Here is a 22100-nt window from a genome sequence, read left to right as displayed (position 1 = left end):
CCATTAAATGAGTAAGGGGATGAACAAATGAAAAGATGTGATGAGTGAATGAGTGAGATTTGGAACATAGAAAGCAATGGCCACGAGGGGGAGACAAAGACAATGAGAGAGAGCTTTGGAGGGAAAGGCCACCCCCCCACCCCTATACAAACACCTTACCTGCCCAGCCCAGCTTGAGAAGAAGTTTCAGGAACAGGAGAGTACATATTCCTGGGAATCTGCTGCAGCCCCGTGGCCTTTCACTTTGGTGTCTTGGGGCCTGTGTCTGCAAAGTGCACCTGTGCCCTGGTTCTGACTGCTCTGCCTCACCTGACATGGCAGGAAAGGGTCCCTATGCAGAGGAACCATTCATCAGGGAACAAGCATTCCCCTCACACCCACAGTGTGTTAGGCACAGGGCTGTGTACAAGGACCCAACTCCCAGGAGCTTCACTCAGCAGGGACACAGACCCAGGTTACCCCCTGCCTGCATCATTGTGCCTGGAGTCTGGGTGAATGTTCTGATGGCATGTTTGACTCCATCCAAAGGATCTGCACTGAGTTGTGAAAGATGGGAGGTCTTAGCTGGGCCAAGAAGGGATCAGTGCCTGGCAGCGGCAGAGGCTCTGATCTCAGCTCCCTTGAAGAATAGGAGGAGGCCAGGTACCAGGAACAGTGCTACTCAAAGTACGGTCTATGGACCAGCAGTGTCAGCATCAGCATCACCTGAGAGCTCATTAAAAATGCAAATTTTGGGCCCCACTCCAGTCCTGCTGAATCAGAATCTAAGGGGTGAGCCCAGGAATCTGTGTTTTAACAAGGCCTCCAGGTATGGGCCTTTGAGAAGCGTTGGACTAGAGGTGAGTGAGCAGGAAGAGTGGCAGAGGAGGGGTTGGAGCCTAGGGCTAAGGGAGGCTGGGGTGGGGGGGGACAGGCCACAAATAAGCCTTTGGGCCATGTTAAGAACTTTTGATTCTACTCCCAAAAGCAAGAGAGATCTCAGGGCTTCAGCAACAAAGTGCTGAGTCAGGTTCATATTGAATATCAGTTACCGTGTAGAAATGGGCAATAGATGGATAAGATAAGAAGCAGGGGGCCTTTAGGGGGAGGGTGCAGTGGTTCGAGCCAGAGATGCCAGGGCCTGGCCCTGGAGTGGAGGCTGTGGAGGTGGAAAGAAGGGCTAGAAAGAGAGCTATTCTCGAGGTAGTGTCAAGGTGCTCAACCAGCTCTCAGAAGGGGCGGGAAGGAGTCAGCACTGCCCCAGCTCCAGCGTGGATGGCTGGGTGAATGGGGGCCATCGCGGAGACGGGGTCTATGGGAGAATCTTGAATGAGGCCTTGAGTTCACATTCAGCGAGTTTAATTTAAGTGGGGATGTCACGTAGACAGCCCCGCCTTCCTCCAAGATCTCAGGGAGAATGAACTCTGTGTCTAGGATACCAAGTCATACGATCACTAAGGAGGACCCAGGTGAAGACCAGATGAATGAAGACACATCCCCAGTCGAGCAGCAAGAACCAGAATTAGGTATCTTGAAAGGGCCAGGCTGGGGGCATCATGACTAGCGATGGGAGGGGGACATGGCAAAATGTGGAAGGTCATCCCCTCCATGCTCCTGCCTGTGGGGTGATACATGGCACAATGCCCACCTAGGGGAGCCCATCTCCATGTGAGACCTTCCACTCCTAGAACCTGGCAAGGTCTCTGCTTTCCTCTCTCCGAGCCTCAGGCTGAGGCTGCTTCTCTCTAGAACATCTCTGGAATGTCTCAGACTCAGATCCAGGCCCCAGTTTCCCAAGGCCCAGCTGGGTTTCTGAGGCCTGGGAATCCCTTTTCCAGCCCTACCCATCCATTTTTTGAGTCATGTTCCTCTAACAAGCTGCCTACCTGGTGGATGCTGGGAATAGCAATACTTCTGGGCCAGTGGGAAGGGGAAGGTGGGCAGGGTTAGGGACACGCGGCAGCGGGGTTGGGCCTCCTCAGATATCAGGCACTTGAGCTGGGACAGAGGCTAGGGACCGACTCCCTGCCAAGGTCCAGGCAGACCAACCTTGGGAAGGGCCCGTGGTCTAAGCTACAGGGTGGCCAAGGCCAGACAGAACTTAAAGCTGACGACTGCCCTGACTGTTCTTCTCAAGTAGCACAGGTGGAATCCTTCTGTCTGTCTTCTCCTGAACCTCTGGGGGACCTACAAGTGGAGCCTCTAGGGACTGAAGATGCTTTCTGGGGCCCCACGGGGGCTGTGATTCCAGAGGTGGTTGATAAAGACAAGAGTCTGTACCGGTGAGTGAGGGGACTCTGCTGTGCCAGGCTGGCTTCCCCCACCCTCTCCATCCCCACACTGGGTCCCAATTCCAACATAACTCAGCACCCCACTCATGGCCATTGGGTCCCCTCCCATTGTGAAGCTACCAGGCAGACTCAGGACTGAGATACAAGGTTGGTGCTTTTATTATGGAAACAGGTTTTATTATGAAAAGTTGCAAACAAACACAAAATTGGAATCCAAGGAACATCCAGCTTCAACAACCATTTTACCAAATTTGGTCCAACTACTCATTTTCCCCTCTTTTGTTGTTACAGTATTTTAAATCCAAGGTATCAGGTCATTTTACTTGCAAACATTTTGTGATGCATTTTGAAAAATACAAATAAAGACCTTTTCTGCCATCACCACAATTCCATTATCATATGTAACAATGTTTACAATAAGTCATTTTCATATCATCTAATACCCAGTCTGTATTCAAATATGCTCAATTGTCTAAAATGTGTCCTTGCAGGTGGTTTTTCTAATCAGGATCCAAACAAAGTCCACTCATTGTATTTGGTTTGTTATGTCTCATAAATCTCATTCTATCTATATGTCCTTGTTTTATTAATATCCACTATGTGCAAAGTACCATACACAAGGAGCCAGGAGATGGCTATGGAGCCCTGTTTTCCAAAGGTTCCCAGTCAGAAGTAATAAATCTCTATGATCTTAGTCCTGATCTCTTACATAACACAATGCCATTCACTGTCTCCGACATGATCTCAGCTGGGCAATAATATTACTCCCAACTTACACACACAGAAGCTGACATCCCAGGAACCCACTCTTTACCAGCCAGGAACCTGGGGAAAGTCTCTGTAAGATCTCTATAAAGTGTTCTTTTAAACTCCAAGTCATTATCATTAATATCACCATGTAGATTGTTATTAATTATTGAAAATTAGGCCCTTCAAAAATAAGAAACTTTGCTATTTTTTTATTATTAATATTATTATTCTCATTATCATCACCATTATAGAAACAGCTAACCACCCCCAGGCATGTATTAAGCTGTCAGCATACATTCGGTCACTTACTACTCACAACACTATGAGATGGGAGCTATTAATACTTTTACTGTACTTACAAATAAGAAAACTGAGATCAGGGAGGTTCAATGACTTGCTCATAGGTCCACAGTAAAGAGCAAAGGGGCGAGGACTCAAACCTAAATCCCTCTGACTATGATATCTGAGCTTGCTGCCACTCTACTAGATAGGCAGTACACTGTATGCAGCCAGGCATCCAGTAGGTACTCGGTGACATTGTGTGGAGTAATTAATTCAATGTCTACCTCTCTCTGTTATCCCCAGAGTTCACTTCCCTAAGGCTGGTTCCTACCACTGGCGCAACACAGGTCTCCACTTTGTGGTGAGAGGGTCAGTGACCATTGAGATTGAATTCTGTGCTTGGGATCAGTTCCTGGACTGGACTGCCCCACAGCACAGCTGGATGGTTGCAGGGCCTCTTTTTGACATCAAGGCTGAACCAGAAGCTGTGGCAGCTGTGTACCTCCCTCACTTCATAGCCCTAAAAGGTAAGCAAGAGGGGTGTTTGGAGAAAAGGTGATGGTGGTGAGAATGGGCCCGAAATGGCTTCGGATGGCAATGTCCTGAAGGGGTAGCTTGTGGATTTCTTAGACAGACCAAGGGAAAGTTATAGAAGTGGAGGCAGCTTTCTTTCTCATTCCACAGTGCTCTGGGCATATCTTTTTAGAAACATTTTTTGTGCCCAAGCATCAGAATTATTTTTTCCTGAATTACTTGAAAGTTTCCCTCAATAGAAAGTGGTTTCCTTTTCACATAGATTCTATCACTCAGGGTCCCAGCAGAAAATACATGGTATACTCAGTTGAGATTTTCAAAGAGACTTTTCAAAGACAAGACCATTTGCAAAATAAGGCTAAGTGAATGAACAAGAAAAGTTAGGGTACCTAAAGGTTAACAACAAGTGGGAAGTCATTACTACTGCTACAGGCAAGGAGGAGAAACAATGTCACCAGGCTCCATGTGAGAGCTCAAGCCACAAAAGAAGAGCATCTCAGTAGGAGACATAGTTGTAAGGGTTACATGGTTATCACAGTCTCTCCCACCTCCAAAGACTTCCCACAGTTAAAGTTCTGAAAAATATAAGCTCATAGTCAAAACCTCAGAAACAATGAACAAGGCATCATAAGTGGAAAGCAACAGAAACCTCAGCCCGATATCAATTCCATAAATATGTCAGACATTTAAATTATCAAAAAGAGAACACAAAATAACTGTTTCTTATGCTTAAAGAAATAGTCTTTAAAATATGAGCAAGAAGCAATAAACAATTAAAAATGATACCTCAAGTTTGAAGACAAGATAAACTGACAGAAAATATGATAAAGCATAAGTGAGGAAAGATTAGTGACATGGCAGATATCATGAAAAGGCCTGACATACATCTAATCAGAATTTCAGAAAGATATAATAGAGAGATTAGAGCAAATATAATATTCAAAGAGAGAATTGCCAAGAAATTTCTAGACTTGCTGAAAGATGTGATTTCTAAGTAGGAGAAATCCCAAAAAATTCAAAGCAGGAGAGAGGGATAGAGAGAAATCAGCACTAAACCCACTGAAGTGAATCTTCAGAATACAGACATCTAAGGGCAGGTTTTAACAGCAGCCAGAAAGATTATGGAGCTAGGTGAGCCAATTAGGATGACAGCTGATTTTGAACAGCAGCATTGGAAGGCAGAAGACAATGAAATGAAAACCTCAATGAAATGAAATGAAATTGAGCAAGTAACTGTCAATCAAGAATTACAGCCACAGAAAAATTATTTTTTTAAGAAGTAAATAAAATAGACATTTTAAAACAAACTAAAACCAAGATAGCTTTCCACAAGCACATCCTTACTGAAGGAAATTCTAAAGGATGTACCTCAGGCAAAAGAAAAATGATCCCCTATGGAAGGTGTGGGGTGCAACATGAAATGATCCGCTAAGATACTGAGACACATCTGGATGAATCTAACAAACCAATGACTGGATAAAACAACAGTAATAATGTCTGATGTGTGGGGATTTTACAAAGAGACAGAACTAAAATGTCAACAACAGTAGCAAGTAGAGTGCTAAAGAATCCGAAGGTCTTAGTGTAGTTCACTAGTGAAGGCTGCACTAGTACTCCATCCAGGATAAAACACTGAAATACTTCAGTACTCATCAGGAAAGAGAAATTCTCCATTTTTGAGACCATAAGTGACCTGACAACATCATCCAGTGTTGGCCACAGAGACAAGTAATGGGGCCTGTGCATGTGCAGACATGGATGGGGTGGTTGAGACAGCATAGCTCCACATCACCGGGAGGTAGGCAGCAGAGTATGAGCCTGTCAGGCAGCAGGAGCAGTACTGTTGGCAGGGGCTGAGGCACAGGCTTTCCAATCCAGTGTACGAGTGGCATCAGATGCATACCCAGTCAGTGCTGGCTGCCACAGACCTAATGTCTATCAATTTAATGAGAAAGTTGGAAGAATCTGATGTAGTTCCCCATGTCAAATCACAACTCAGACAGGAACTTTATTTTATTATGATAGAATGATTTAATAATTCATGTTATAGCTTATACCAGTTGTAAGCACTTTTGTAACATGTATAGTTTATTTAGATAATAAAGGGAGATATAATTTTAATGTTCTATTTATAGTCATACACCACATATCAATGGTTTGGTCAATGACAGAAAACATATACAATGGTGATATTATGAGCCAAGGTGTGTAGTAGGCTATAACATCCAGGTTTGTGTAAGTGCACTCTAGTGTTTGCACAATGATGAAACTGCCAAAAGATGCATTTCTCAGAGCGTGACTCTATAGATTGATATATTAAACTATAGTGCATTTCCAGTAGTTAAATATATTAGTGTCACCTATAGGTACAGGCATTGATTTACTTTAGACTTTAAGTACACACATTAAAATATTAGGGTCCTCAGTCAAAAAAATATATTTGCATGTAAGAAGAATAATTTACAAATTAGTAGAAAGAAAAAAAGAGAGCCCTGGCCAGCTTGGCTCAGTGGTTAGAGCGTTGACAGCGGACTGAAGGGTCCTGGGTTTGATCCCCTGCCCTGGCTGGGGCAAGTGTGGGAGGCAACCGATCAATGTGTCTCTCTCACATCAATGTGTGTCTCTTTCTCCCTTCCACTCTCTCTAAAAAGCAATGGGAAAAAATATCTTCAGGTGAGGATTGAAAAAGAGAAGACAAAACAAAAAGCAATTCCCTCCAGGAGCTTCAGTTCCCCCTTCTGACACATGAGGACATTCCAGCTCTGTGGAGGGTGAAGTGACAGCATCCACTTCCTGTCACCAAGGCAGTGCAAGGTGCACCACCTCTTGGAGAAGCAATTTGGCAAAACATTGCAAGTCATAGAACTGCTCACATCCTTTCACACACTTTTCTCATCCCTTGGGACTTACCAGTTCCAAGGTAACAGCCCAAGGGAAATAGAAAAGTTCTCTGCGGAAGCATGTGCATTGCAGGACTATTAATCATGGCAAAAAGGTGGAGGCAACCTCAACGCTGAAACAAGAAGGGAGCAGTGAATTGGAGATGCTGCATCCACTAGCAGGTATCATATGCTGCAGTCATTAGAAAGGTCCACAGGTGCTTGTGACAACTAAAACAATCATGGGAAAGGCAGGAGACAAAGCTACATGGCCAAAATGGAAACATGAAAAAGTGTTGCTGCATAGAAAGATTAATGGAAAAGGGAAAGGTGATAATAATAGTTGTGTTGTTTGGTAAGATCAGAAATAAATACTTCTGCATTTTGTTGGTAGTATACACCACAGTGATATTATTTTTCTCACACAAAAAAAGCAATAAATGAGTAAAGTTAAGTAGCAGTCTCCATGGCCCGTCCTGGTACTAAATCATTCAGCCATGTGCTGATTGGTGCCATGCAAACTAAGGCAGATTTGGGCAGAAAAGAAATGTATAAGATTATTGAATAGCTCACAGACTTAAGATGCAATTAGGCAAGAAGTCTTAAAAAGGCGGGAGGGGGGAGGGGGCTGTAACCAAAGACTGTTGAGAAACCAAGAGCACAGCCAAGGTCCAAACAGGAAAAATATGAAGAGACCTCTGCTGCAGACACGGCCACTGTAGAACCCTCCTGCCATGGCAGCTGATGGACTCTTGATCCCCCTTCTGCTGCCAAAACACTCTTTGTCTTTTCGTCTGTGGTCATGGTTAGGAGCATCCACTTGGTCAAGTCTTGTTCACACACCTATGTCATCGCCTTCCCAAGTAGGAGGCCAGCTTGTATTTGCCAACATCCGCACAATAACGGAGGAGGCTCTTCACAAAAAGAGGTCTCTGAAAATGGTGGGTGACCAAACAGTTGACAAATGTACACAACCCTTGGTCACTGCATTTCCAACTGTCTCTTTCTCTTTGTTTCTACCTGCCTGGAGTCACACCTGCCAGCATTACTCAATGACCCTCATAGTTATGGAGTCCACAGTAACACAGGTAACCATGGGATTGATATCTTTCCCTGCTCAAGGACCAGGGGCTGTGTATAGGTGTGGCTTGAGGGGATTTCACTGGTGCTCCAACTGTAGAGAATGTACTGGGGGCAGCCCCCAAGTGCCCCAGACACATGCATGCTGCCCGCCCTGCTGGGTCCCCCAGAAAGGCCACTGAGCATATGCCCAAAAACCTCACTGCCACAGTCAAGCCTGACTCAGTGAGGGCACTAAGTACTCGCCTCTCAAATCCATTTTTTCAGAGAAACATGTGGACATCTCCTGGTTCCGTGTGGCCCACTTTAAAGAAGAGGAGATGCTTCTGGAGAAGCCAGCCAGGGTGGAGCCACATTGCATAGTCCTGGAGAACCCCAGCTTCTCCCCCATGGGAGTTCTACTGAAAAAGATCCATGCTGCCCTGCACATTCCTGTCATCTCCAATGTGTTGCTCTACCATCGCCTCCATCCCGAGGAAGTCAACTTCCACCTCTACCTAATCCCCAGCGACTACACCATTGAGAAGGTTGCTACAATAGCCAGAAAGGCCAGGCCAGGGTGGGCTGATAGAGACATGGCATACATCCAGAGAGCCCCCTATATGGGTCATCTGGGCCTAAGGATGGGCCATGGGCTGGTCTCTTGGGTCCCTAAGGCCTTCCCCAACTACTGTTCCACTGCTCATGGTTGGACACCCTTTCATTCTCACTTCTTCTCTAGCAATGCCCCGATTCCCAGCCTGAACATCTAGCACAGGCCAAGTGTGGGGATCTCTGTGTAGCAGTCATGGGGGAAGTTCATGGGTGGTATAGCCCCTCCACCCACATAAGCATGTGGAAGTACAGCCTCACTTTGCTCTGACCAGATTCCAAAGGGTGGAATCTCTGAGCTAAACCCAGACACTCCCCTCCCTTGATCCGTGTTCTGTGTGCTTCTTAGGCCATAGATAATGAAAAAAAGAAGTTCCAGTTTGTGCGAGTACACAAGCCGCCCCCGCTGGCCCCACTCCACATAGGCTCCCGATATATTGTGTCTGGTTCACAGAAAATGGAAATAATCCCTGAGGTGAGTAGCTCAGATAGTCCCCCTCCCTAAGGTTAGGGGTCATACTTGGAAATACCTGTGGGTCAGGTCTCAAAACTTTCCAAGGGACAGGCCCAGTTGGGGTTGGGCAGACAGTGAGTGGGATTTGGGGTGCGCAGGAATCCTTCAGAGACTGGGAGAAAACTAGCTGGTAGGAGAAAGGGTTATATTCAGGACAGGGACAAAAATGGGGTTTGACTTAGGGGAACTGAATGGGTTACAGGGTGTCGGTGCTCTCCCAGCAAAATCACCAGGAACGCACCTGTAGCTGAACACACTGGGATTATTACTCATTGCACTGGGAGAACACGCACCAATGGAAACTGCGGGGCCCCTCTTATTAAGAGCCTCAGAAAGAACCTTTCAGGATTTGGGGCTTGGTTGGGTAATTTGGGGGACTATCTAAGGAAATGGAGATTTGGTAGAGATCTAGTGTTGTGAGGAGGTAGGGCAATTCTATAATTGGGAATCTCTACACAGTTTCTCTCTAGGAAGGGAGGCACAGCAAGTGTACAGGTATAATTGCTGAAATAGTCCATTTTGAAGTGGGATGGGGCGATGGTTGGCCATTGTGAGACTGTACATGTCCAACAGGAGGACAACACAGCTGACATGTCGGCATCAGATTAGTTTGTAATAACAATGAAGTCTAGCTGTGAGCATCACATCAGGTCTGGATATCAGGGACTGTCTTTTATTCTTTCTCAGTCTCCCCTTTCCACCAAAAGTGAAGATGTGAGGCCATTGGACATCCATCCATGATATCAAAATGTTCGCCATTGCCCAGATTTTGCTGCTTATGGTCAAAGTTTCAACTGAATGGCAGTCTGTTGTTGAATCAGGGTCAATCCTTTGTTTTCTTCTGTTCTTAGATGAGTCCTTGGGCCACTTTAAGTGACAATGACAGATGGAATACCTTTCCAGTAGTAATGAGGAAGTGTTGTATATCTTTTCAGTTGAGAAACGTGAGTCCAACAGCAAATACCTTAGATTTTCCTGCTGTGTCAAATTTTAACAAGGCATGAGGGGCATGATTAAGTCATTCAACAAACATTTACCCAGTGCCAGCCCTGCTGCCTTCATTTGTGATAGTCCAGGGAACAAGACAGACAAGGCCCTGCCCTCGGGAAGATGACATTCTGGTGGATGAGACCTACATAACTAAAGAAATGAACTGAGAACCATGAAGTGCTGTGAGGAAAACACAATTACGCCATTTAAGAGAGTGACTTGGGGTGGATGGTCAGGGGAGGAGTCTCTGAGCAGTAACATAGAAGCTGAGACCTGAGTGACAAGAAGGATTGGTGAACATTTATAACAGAGTGCTTCAGATGCAGGGACCCTTAATCCCTTCACATGACACACAGGAGGCCAGTGTGGCAGAGCTTAATGCCTGTAGCAAAAGAGAGAAGTAAGATGGGGCCGTACAAGAGAAAGAGGTTTCCTAGGGCCCTTGGACCATGTTGCCCTGACGTGGAGTCTGGATTTTGTTCTAAGTGCAATGACGAGATCTCAGAGGGTGTTACTTGGTAATACAAGACCTGATTTAGTTTCCTATAGATGCCTCCGGCTGCTGGGTAAGAATGGAGGGTAAGACAAGGGTGCAAACAGAAGACAAGGCAAAAGGCTGTTGCCACGGTGCAGGCAGGGGCTGCAGATGCCTTGATTAGGGAAGAAGCCGCTGATATGAAGTTGGTGGATTCGGGCTGTATGTTGCAGGTAGAGCCAACAGGACTTGCTTATGAAAGAGAAAGGTAGGAGTTAAGGGTGATGCCTGAATCTGGAACATGAAGGCTCGGCTGGGGGGGCGGCGGGGGGCATTTACTGAGTGTGGGGAAACTGGGGAAAGAACATGTTTGGAACACAGTTGGGAATCAAGAGTCCTCTTGAATGTGATTTAGAAAAGGGGATGGATAAAAATTTTCTGTTGATTGAAAGTGGGTCAAGCTTAGGATCCATTAAGAAGACAGGCTTTGGGCTGGAGAAATGCGGGTTTGGGTTCAAGATGGGGGAGGGGGAGGAAGGAGGGTCTGGTTCAAGAGGGAGGGGGAGGGTCTGGTTTAGGATGTGTGAGTGCTACATTATGGGTGAGTTCTGACTCATCCGTGGGGTGCCCAGCTTTGTCCCCTTCCTCCTGAGTCAGGATTTGTGGGAAATGAGAGAAAGAGCACTGCCTGAGGGGGCAATTAATATCAGTACAGATCATCCAAGGGTCCCGTGGGGCCGAGCAAGGCCAAGGAGGTATCACTTGCTGGATGAATGTTGCCTTCTCACATGACGACTTTTTCTACAGGAACTGGAGCTCTGCTATCGGAGCCCTGGGAAACCCCAGCTCTTCTCTGAGTTTTACATTGGCCCTTTGGGGTCAGGGATCAGGCTGCAAATTAGAAGCAAAAATGATGAGACTCTGTTATGGGAGGCCTTGGTGAAATCAGGTAAAGTCAAGATAAGTCCAAGGAGCTCAGTGGTGGAAAACAGAAAGTCAATAAGAGTCTGCCTGTGTGCATGTGTGTGTGTGTGTGTGTGTGTGTGTGTGTGTGTGTGTGTGTGTGATCACAATTTGCTGATAAGAAGAAATAGCCCATAAAAGTTGTGTTGACTTTTTCTAGTTATATAACAATTGGTATGACTAGACTTTGACCTCAAGTTAATCTGACTTTAAGCTCCATTCCCTCTCCCATGCACCATGGTGTCTCTACACTGCCCTTGATTTAACAGATTTTGACACCCACCAGGCCTTTGGCAACATTTCTCATAATAGATTGGATATGAGATGAAAAAGTAATAACTAGACTGCTGTATGGTTGTATGAATTAAGCCAGTTATGGCAAAAGCACATACACTAACCTGGATCATTCAGGTATTTTCAAGTAGACAAGAGGGAATGAAATAATGAACTTTCAGGAATGAATGAAATTTTACCATCTCTTAAACCAGCACCAACACCCTCAAGAAGCAAAATCCCCTAAAAAGTCCTTCTAGGAAAAACCAGCCCATGCTCACTGTTGAAATACGTGATTCTCCCTCCTGAGCACATACAAACAGGCTTCCCAGTGCAGAGAAAGAGAATGGTTTTACTCAGTACCAGCTTGGGTGCAATCACAAGTGTGGCCTAAACAGCTCCAGCATCACGCCTCATCTGAATCTCACTCTGGCTGGGTGATCTTGGGGAAATCACTTAACTCATTTGAGTCTCACGTTCCTCATTCATAAAATGAGGGTCGCACTGCCTAACTTGTAGGATTGTTGGAAAGATTAAATAAATGATGTCTGTACATATCTCATGAAGTGGTCTTCACAAGTAGAAGCGATATTGTTATTTTTCCTGATAGCAGGTGATCTTCTGCCTCCTCTGTCTTTATTCTGCTTCTTGGAGCTGAGAGAAGAATCTATCTCATTCCCATAGGAAAGCCCTTCAGGTACCTGAAGAGGGACCATGGCCTCCCTTAAGTCTCTTCCCATGCAAGTAAAATGTCTCTAGTTCCTTCCATCTTTCCTCTTTTATTTTGGATTTTAACGTCTTTGCCTTTTCAGTCACCTTCCTGGGCAGACGTACCCATTTAAGGATGTCAGGGTGGACTCTAAGACCGTCCAGTCAGCATGGAGGACGTGGACCACCCTCCTAGCCGGTGCTGCTAGCACCACAACCAGAGCTCCCTGTGCTTGCACTCGCCTCCCACACTGTCAGGTCACACCGAATTTGGGTCAGCTCAAAATCGCAGGCCTTGTCCACAGGAGCTGCTGTGGGCTCCCCCTTCCTCTCCTTATGCAAGTCATTGTTTAACCCCCTTTCTTTGTTGTTGCTGTTGTTGTTGTTTCTTTTTTCTACTGAAATGTATCCATTATTCCCAGTGCTAAGATTTTCTTGATCTTGATTCTGACATCAAAATCCAGAAAAAACAGTGTGAGTCTAGAAGGCCAAACAAGGACCAGGAGGCAGACTTTCACTCAGAATAAGATCTCATAGTTGAAGCTATCTAGCAAGGAACTCAGTTATTTCTCCACCAAGGTTCCATTCAGGCCAAGGCTGAATTGAACCATGTCTGCAGTGTTGAGGAAGAAATTGCTCGCTCTCTCTCTCTCTCCCCCTCTCTCTGTCTATGATCATGGCTTCTGGGCCTCGGTTTCCCCATATGCATATGGAAGGGTTCACCTACATAATCTCTAAGGGCCCTTGCAATGCTTACTCCAACTTACATTAGAATCAGTCTATTTGTAAGGCTTATTATTTGTGTTAAAAAACTACCACTGTAATAGGTGTTTATTCACATCTGTTTTCCTCCAGGAGACCTCAGACCTGCAGCCACCCTGGTCTCTGGATCCCTGATAGGTCAGTAACAGCCGTTAGAGACCACAGGAGCCATGGTGGCTCTGGGATGTGCTATCTGGTCCTGGAGAGGAGAGGGGCGAGAAAGAAAGGGACTCTAATCCTCACAAGGGATCCGTCCTTGGAGAGTGGTGTGTGACCCAGGGCAGAGTCCTCCCCATCCCCCTTATTTCTATCCATGGAGGCCCTGACACCTTCCACGGGACAAGATAGAATGCCTCCATCAGGAACTGGAGGGTGGGCAGAGGTGCCTTTCTGGTGGTCCATGTCTTCACGGGGGTGGGGAAGGAGCCAGGGGTGCAGATGAGGTAAGAACTACAGGTGGGATCAAGGTAGAGGCCGTAGTGAGAGCCTTTCTTTTCTCGTTGGCAGCCTCACCTTCACCCACAGATACCCCAACCTTACTGCACTTTGTGGACCAACATCGGGTGCAGCTGGTGGCTCGAGTGACATCAGTGGACCCAGTCCTGGACATGCTGCATGGACACGTGCTGAGCGAGGAGCAGTATGAGAGGGTGCGGGCTGAGCTCACCAACCCAGACAAGATGAGGAAGCTGTTCAGCTTCAGCAAGTCCTGGGACCGGGCCTGCAAAGATCAGCTCTACCAAGCCCTGAAGGCGACCCATCCTCACCTAATTGTGGAACTCTGGGAGAAGTGACACAGACTACGGGAGCTGCTGAAAGCTCGGCAGCTGAAGTCTGAACACCTGCTTATGAGTCCTGGCTCCTACTGCCCAGCCTTTGGGTCTAGGTTTCTTCATGTCTAAACACATTGCCATCACCTGGCAGGAGTGGCTCCGTTGGTTCAGTGTCATACCTGGGTTGCAGGTTCGATCCCAAGTGAAGATAAATAAACAAACACATTTCCATTTGAGTTGCCTTCTAGCCCCAAAGCTATGGAGCTTTGGTGATGCCTTTCCTGGGCATTATATGTCCATGCTCAGTGATGCCACATGGGCTCCCAGACCGCCTCACTTGGCTTTCACAGGGCAGCTGTGTAGGTTGATGGCAGCCACACGGGGAATATGCATCTGGAGCTGGCAGGACTTCTGTAGAACTTGTAGAAGCCTCACCCAAGAGCCTTGTCCGGTGGCCACCACAGCCAAGCCTAGAGCCTTCCCTGTGCCAATCGGATGCAAAATGGATTAGGGGGGGATATAAAACTGGTCACCTCTGTCTGGAGACAGATAGTGGAAATGGACATCTTGGGGGTTGGAATGGCTTGGAATAGGGGCAAAAGCTGATTTATTTTTCACTTGTCCATGTTGAGCTAGGTTTTTCTATTAGTCCAAATTGAGCTATGTTGATTCTGAAGTCTATTGGATTCCTAGAGCCAGGAGAGGGGTGAAGGTCAAGGCCATGGAGGGAATGGAATCCAGGCCTTAGCTTAGATGACTCCTGCTGTGGAAAGTGATTCCATCCCCTTACCCAATGCCAATATGTCTTAGAGCTTACCCCCATCCTGAGCCTCTGGAGCGGTCTCAGTTGCTTCATAAGCATGTGCAGAGGTGCCATCTCGTGGGCCCATAACTTTTTTGCTCACATCACATTGCTAACACGTTCTACACATTCAGCTGACTCTGTAGGACCTTCCTCTGGAGGAGAATATTCCTGAACTTTTGATTCCAGCTCTTGGAGCTGCCCTCTAATGCAAGTGGAGTCTAGCAAAACACCCCTACTTGAGAAGGGTGTTCTTTTCCTAAGATTTAGGTTCCTATAGCTGCTTTCTGGTCCCAGGTAGGATAAGCCTATGCAGAAGGCAAGATATCAACAGGACTCTGCACCCAAGACTCTGGCTCACCTTCTTCAAGGATAGGCTTGCAAAATGAACTTGATGATTTAAACATAATCCTGTGTCAGCAGCTTTCTGCTGAAGGTGGCAGGTATATGACTTGATTCTTAATTTGATGTCCTCAGCTATCTTAAGTGCGTGTGGCAGGGGAGACACCATGCCAATATATCTTAGAGCTTCTTTCTTCATCAAAGGGCCAAAGCCCTCCTGTTAGTCCCTGACAAACATAGAAGAGTATTCTCAGGACAAACCTAGTTGCTCCTATTGCTCTACGCTGGGTGTCACATTGCATGGAACAGTGCTCATTTATTGATTCTAATTTACTTCTTTCTCAAGGTAAAATCCAGATCCTCATAGAGGAAGCTCTGCTCCTCTCCACAAGAAGCTGCAGGCGTTGCCTGGTAGCTCAGGGCTGGTCCCAGGCACTGTCCTCCAAGTTTTAACTCTCAGCTGGGGCTCTGATGATTGTTGGGGCCACACAGTAAACAGTCATTGAAGGCAGGGTGTCTGGGGTCAGCCTCCCACTTCCTGCCTTGCCACCTTAGAGTGAGGCAGGTTAGTAAGAAACTAGGAAAATTCCTTAACAAGTAGAATGAGGGAGATGGGGACAAAATAGTTAAATGAATAGCTGAGCAATTGGTGGCCAGCTAATAAATAACAAGTCCCTATCCTCCCTCACCAAGGACACGTAGGAGCAGAGGGTGTACATGTCTCCTTCCCAACCAGAGAACAGAGAGCTTAAATCACCTTAGTCAAGGAGATAGATAACAGAGGCCCAATTAGTGCCAGCCAAACCCAAAATGAATAAAGTCAGGGGAATAAATAACCAAAAAAAAACTAAAAAAAGCAACATGACAAAAACAAAACAAAAAAAACAATTAGAGCCAGACAAATTCAAGATAGAGGTGAAGCTGACCAGAGAATGATCCCAAATCCCTCTATATGCTCATACTGATGCATCAGCATGTTAAAAAACACACCTGGAAAGCTGATGAATATTCTGATTGAGACCTCCCTTAAAATTCCCACTTGCAAAAAACACATAAAAACCCTCAAGACCAAGGGTCCAGTGCATGCTCTCCACACCCCCTTCTTCCTCGTGCATGTCATTTTACTTTCTTTCTCCTACGCTGCAGGGACCCTCCTCTTACTAACTTTTCAGTGAGCAAGAAGCAGACCCACCTAGGTTCAACCCTGTTACTGTGACTTCCCTTCCTGAGTGTAGGCAGTCCAGCCTAGCCTCACTTCTGGTACTGTGATCTTACTTCTTCTATCCTAAGCCCTTCCTTTTTTCCACTATCCCAACCTTTAATAAACATACTCTCAATATCACCTGGACTCGACTCTTGAATTCTTTTCTGCATGAAGTCAAGAACTCACACATTCCAAGCTGAGCAGGGACAGATCAATCTCTGCCCGGGCCAGGCCCTTTCCGATGACATAAGGAGTGCCTAAACTTTAGGGGAACTCCAATGGCCCTCAATTATTGCTGAGGACAGAGTCAAAGGGCATTTCAGAGTTAATATAGGACTTTGCTGAGCACCAGTAGGAGGGATGGGAAAGAGGTAGGGTAACTGAGGTTTCCCCAGCAGGTCTAGAGGGAACATGATGAGTTACTGTGTCGTCATGTTTGCTTTGAGGTCCTTAGGGGACATATGGGTGTAAATATCCCTTGGCCAACAGTATCCTTAGGTGCAAGATCTAAGCAAGCAATCTAGACTTGGGAATTATCCTCATGGAGGGCATGTTGAAGTCACAGGCATAGATAAGATGGCTCAGGAGAGTGGGAAGAGATGAGGTTTCACAGCACCCTGAGGAGCACCAACCTTTAAGGGATGGGCTGAATAAAAGAGGCAGATGAGACATCAGACTGATACCATTGTAATTAGCTAGTTATTAGTAATAGGAAAGAAATGAAAGGAAGGCCAGACATTATAGGCATGTCACATGGGCAGCTTCACCAGGAAGCTGCAGTTTCCAAGGAACCACCGGCCCATTCCCTGCAAAACACTGGGGGAAGGGGTCAAACAAAGGGGGGAAAGATGCATGTCTAGTGAAACTGGGCTGACATAGGGAAGGTACTTGTCTGTCAGTCACACCTAAGAACAAAGATCATTGGCCAGAAGGGACGTGGCTACTTCAAAGCTGCAAAAATACATAATCCCCTAAACAAAGGAATTCTCTTGGCTCTTGGCTCATGGGGCTCTCTTGTTCCTGCTTTCTTGCATTTGCCCCTATGGCCCACAGCCAAGCAGATCCCACACACAATGGACTGTTGGACTGCAAAGGGAAACACAAACTAAGCTAGCCTGATGCTGGATTGGATTGCTCCAACATGGAATGGAAGATCTGGACAGTGGCTTTGATTTTAGCCCTGCTAAAGACAAAATGAGACTTCTTCCTTGGCAGGAAGGAGAGGGGACCTTGGAAACTCAGGGGTTTGAGTTCATAGAAATAAAGCTTTCTACAATGCCTCATCCTCCTGTGGGGGCCTCTGAAAGTTCTTATTCCAGTGGTACCCCAAGAACCCCACTTCCACCATTAACAAGAGGAGTTCACTCTTGGGATAAAGAACTCCTAAAGGAGTGGTCAACAGGGTAGAATTCATCAGAAAGGTTAAAAAAATCTGAACTGAGGAAATGCTGTCTGATTTAGCAATCCAGTTACCAGGGACCTTTGCCAGTTTGGGAGGCGATAGAGGAAGGGGATGTATCACGGAGGGCTGACACATAAGTGGGAGGTGATGAAATAGAATACTCTTTCAGGAAGTGAGAATGTGTTTCAGATTTGGAAACTAAAAGTATGCTCTCCAGTCCCCGTTCTGATACTTTCCACCTAAAAGGGATTTGGAAAATCACTTAACCTCTGCATGTGTTGTATTTTCTCCTCTCCAAAATGGGCTTAAAAATATAGTGCAGCTAACAGGATTGTAATAACAATAAAATTAAATAATTAGTATTTCCCTAAGAGTGCTGTTGCATACTTCCAGGGATAAATGAGATGATTTTAGGTGGCACGAGAACATTTTTTTTAATGGTTCTGTATTTATTTTGCCATGTTTTAGAAAAAAATATAACCAGCATACTGAATTTAATATAATATTCACAGATATTACTGCTTAGGACAAGTTTAAAAATTTTTATCTGAGTTAAACTTTTAGCAAATCTTAAAGATGGATGATTATTTTGAACAACTGTCCTATTGTGAATTAGATTGTCAGGGGTGGGTAGATATATGGAGACAGTGAACAGTGGTTTCTGAATATCACAGAACAGTAGGAAGATTAAGTTGGGGAACGCAGTTGAAATTTAGTTATTTGGGACACTGGAATCTGAAATTGGGAGAATAATCAATTAATTTTTCTGTTGATTTTAGGGAGAGAGATCCACTTGTTGTTCCACTTATTTATGCATTCATTGATTTCTTCTTGTATGTGCCCTGATCAGAGATCGAATCCGCAACCTTGGTGTATTGGAAGACGCTCTAATCAACTAAGCTACCCAGCCAGGGCTCAATCAATTTTTTTTTAATGTTTTATGGTTTATTATGTATCAAGCACTGGAGATAGTGATTAGATCTTTTAAAAGTGATTAGATATAAAACAGATAAAACCCTTGCCTTCATGGAGCTCATTTTGTTGATAATGGAATTTACCACATGCAGGCTTAGTGTTTTATATAGCATGAATTCACTGAATTCTTGCAGCCCAATGAGGTACAGTGGAACCTCAGTTTTCTAATGTCTCTGTTGACAGACATTTCGGGTTACGAACACTGTAAACCTGGAAGGAAATACTTGTTTTCGAACATGCCTCGGAAGTGGAACATGCCACACGGCTTCTGCTGAGGGCAAGATCCTGAGGCCTGGCTGTCAGCTGTTGATCCCTCGCTTTTCGAATGTTTCAGAACTCGAACGGCCTTCCGGAACGGATTACATTCGAAAACCAAGGCACCACTATAGTTTCTTTTATTCTCCCCATTTTGCAGGTGAGGAAACAGGCATGGTGAAGTGATTTGCCCAAGATCAGAGCACCAGTGATGGAGCTTGATAAGCCCGGGCATTGTTTCTGGAGTGTGGACTGTTATCTTTACCAGAGACCTGAGATATAATTCACATATCATACTACAACCCATTCATTTCAATTGTGCAATTCAATGGCTTTTAGTGTACTTAGTGTTGCGCAGCCATCACCACAATCAGTATTAGGCTATTTCATCGCCCCAAAAAGAAACCCTGCACCCCTTACCCATCTCTCTCCAAGGCCCTCCCATCCTTAGGCAACCACTGATCAATAAACTTTCTGTCTCTATAGATTGGCCTATTCTGCACATTTCATATAAATGGAATCATGCAATATGTGGTCCTCTGTGACTGGATTCTTCCACTTTAGCATGATGTTTTGTTTTTTAATTTATCTTCATTGTTGAAAGTATTACAGATGTCCCCCTTTTTTTCTCCCCATTGTCCCCTCCACCCTGCATCCACCCCACCCCCACCTTCTCCACACTGTTGTCTATGTCCATTTATGCGTTTAAGTTCTTTGGTTAATCTCTCCCCACCCACTCCCCCATCCCCGCCTTCCCTCTGAGATCCCTCAGTCTGCTCCATGCCTCTATGTCTCTAGATCTATTCAGATGTCCCCTTTTAATTGCTAAATAATATTCAATTGTATCGATATACCATATTTTATTCGTCCATTCATTAATTGGGCTTGTTTGGGTTGTTTCTACTTTTTGGCTACTATGAATAATGGTGTTATGAACATTCATGTACATTTTTCTATATTGATGTTTTCATTTCTCTACGAGCAGAACTGCTGGATCATATGGTAACTCTATGTTTAACTACTTAAGAAACTGCGAGACTGTTCTCCAAAGTGGCTGCCCCATTTAATATCCCCACTAGTATTATATGAGAGTTCCAATTTCTCTACTTCCTTGCCAAAACTTTTTTCTTTTCTTTTTAAAATTACAGTCATCTTAGTGAGTGTGCAGTAGTGGCTTTGATTTGCATTTCTCTGACAGGAATGGCGTACCTTCTTGAGACTTTTCACGTGCTTATTAGCCAAGTGTGTATCTTCTTTGAAATGTTTATTCAGACCCTTTACTCATTTTAAAATTGGGCTGCTTTTCTTAATTGATGGGGGAGGGAGGGAAAGAGGGAGGAAAAAAAGGGAGCAGGGAGGGAGGGAGAGTTGTTGTTCCACTTATTTATGCATTCGCTGGTTGATTCTTTATGTGCCCTGACCAGGGATCCAATCTGCAACCCTGGCATATGGAGACGACGTTCTAACCAACTGAGCTACCTGGCCAGGGCAGGGCTGCTTTTCATGAATTCTGAATTATTTATATATCCTAAATATAAGCCCTTTATCAGATATGATTTGTAAAACTTTTTCTGCCATTCTGTGGTACAAAAGTTTTTAATTTTGATGATGTCCCGTTTATGTTTTTTCCCCTTTGTTGTGGTTTTTGGTGCCATCTCTAAGAAACTGTTGCCTCATTGAAAAATCACGAGCATTCCCACTTGTTTCTTCTTGGAGTTTTAGCTCATAGTTTATTTTTATACATGGTATGAGATAGAAGCCCAACCTCAACCACCAATGGCCAATGATTTATGTAACAAAGCCTCCATAAAAACCTAAAAGGATAGTTTGGAAAGCTTCCAGGTTGGGTAAGTAGAGCGGCTCCACCATGCCACACCCAAACTCCATGCGGATAAAAGTTCCTTTGTTTGAAGCCTCACCCTGGCCACTGAATCATGTATCCTTTGCAATAAACTGGTAATCTAGTGAATAAACAGTTTTCCTGAGTTCTGTGAGCCATTGTAGCAAGTTAATTAAATCTAAGGAGGAGGTCATTGGAACCTCAGGTTTATAGCCTGCCAGTCAGAAGCACAGGTAATAACCTGGACTTGTGATTGGCATTTGAAGGGCAGTCCTTGTGGGGCTGAGCCCTTAACCTGTGGAATCTGATGCTGTCTCTGGGTAGGTAGTGTCAGATTGAGTTGAATTGTAGGATACCCAGGTGGTGTGCAAAAGCTGCTTGGTGGTGTGGGGAAAACCTTCACTAGAATTGAGTGCAGAACCTCTTACATAGTATTTCCTTCTAATTCTTTTATTTCCTGTAAGGTTGGTAGTAATGGCCACTCTTTACTTTCTATTAATATCATGCCAAACCATCTCCCAGACTGGCCCTGTCACTGCAGCAACAGTATGAGGAAAGTCTATTTGGGTGTATATAGTGGGGAACAGGCGTGATATTTTAAGGGAGAATAAATAAATACAAGGGAAAGCTTGGGAGCAGTCATTTAGGGAAACTGAAGGTTTGATATTGTAAAATCATACGATCAAATGTAGAGTGAAGTGGGAAACTGAATAAGACTGATTGATGTTGGATGGGAGATGGGGCAATGAAGCAGAGGGATAACCAAGTGTTTATCCTGATTTATTTCTGAATTTTTGAGGGAGGAATTTAAATATTATGACAATGGGGCCAAGCAGTTTAATTTGTTCCTGTAGAGACAATACTATGACAAATGGTTATATTATTAAATACTGATTCAACAGGAAATGGACTCTTGAGTTCTAATCATTGTGGATTTCATCCAGGTCATATTTTAACTATATTCAGACAAACCATATTACTGCATATATAATGCGGCCAATCAGGTCGCAGCTCGTTTCCTTAGTAACAGCCTAATCCTTATGAATGTCTTAATATTCCAATTTCACTAAGTACATTAGTTTTCTGTTGCTACCATAACAAACTCAGTGACTTAAAACAACAGAAATGTGTTCTCAGTTCTGGAGGCCAGAAATCCAAAGTAAGGGTGTCAGCAGGGCCACACTCTCTGGAGGCTCTAGGAGAGAAACTGTCCATTGCCTCTTCCAGCTTATGATGGCTGTTGGCATTCCTGGACTTGTGGCTGCATCACTCCAACCTACCTTTGTGGTCACAATGCCTCCACCTCTGTCTCAAATCTCTCACTTCCTTTCTCTTAATAAAAGACACTTATCACTGGACTTAGCCACCCATCTCCCCCAGATAATTCAGGATGATGTCATCTCCAGATCCCAGCTTAATTATACCTGCAAGATCAT

General features: G+C 44.9%; 1 protein-coding gene across 1 annotated transcript in view; it reads left to right on the top strand.

The window, feature by feature from the left end:
- NLRP1 (NLR family pyrin domain containing 1) overlaps positions 1-13928 on the top strand; it is a 39079-nt gene extending 25151 nt beyond the window's left edge. Inside the window, exons 8-15 of the mRNA XM_087826477.1 lie at positions 1414-1505; positions 2186-2261; positions 3606-3829; positions 8063-8322; positions 8736-8861; positions 11173-11314; positions 13165-13209; positions 13597-13928. Of these exons, the coding sequence (XP_087682603.1) occupies positions 1414-1505; positions 2186-2261; positions 3606-3829; positions 8063-8322; positions 8736-8861; positions 11173-11314; positions 13165-13209; positions 13597-13865 (1234 nt within the window). The 3' untranslated portion in view covers positions 13866-13928. The remainder of the gene's footprint in view (positions 1-1413; positions 1506-2185; positions 2262-3605; positions 3830-8062; positions 8323-8735; positions 8862-11172; positions 11315-13164; positions 13210-13596) is intronic.
- The last annotated feature ends 8172 nt before the right edge of the window (positions 13929-22100 follow it).

This window comes from Miniopterus natalensis, chromosome 17, assembly GCF_054644295.1.
Source record: "Miniopterus natalensis isolate mMinNat1 chromosome 17, mMinNat1.hap1, whole genome shotgun sequence".
NCBI lineage: Eukaryota > Metazoa > Chordata > Mammalia > Chiroptera > Miniopteridae > Miniopterus > Miniopterus natalensis.
Note: the sequence above shows the minus strand (reverse complement) of the source record. Positions and strands in the feature narration are given on the sequence as shown.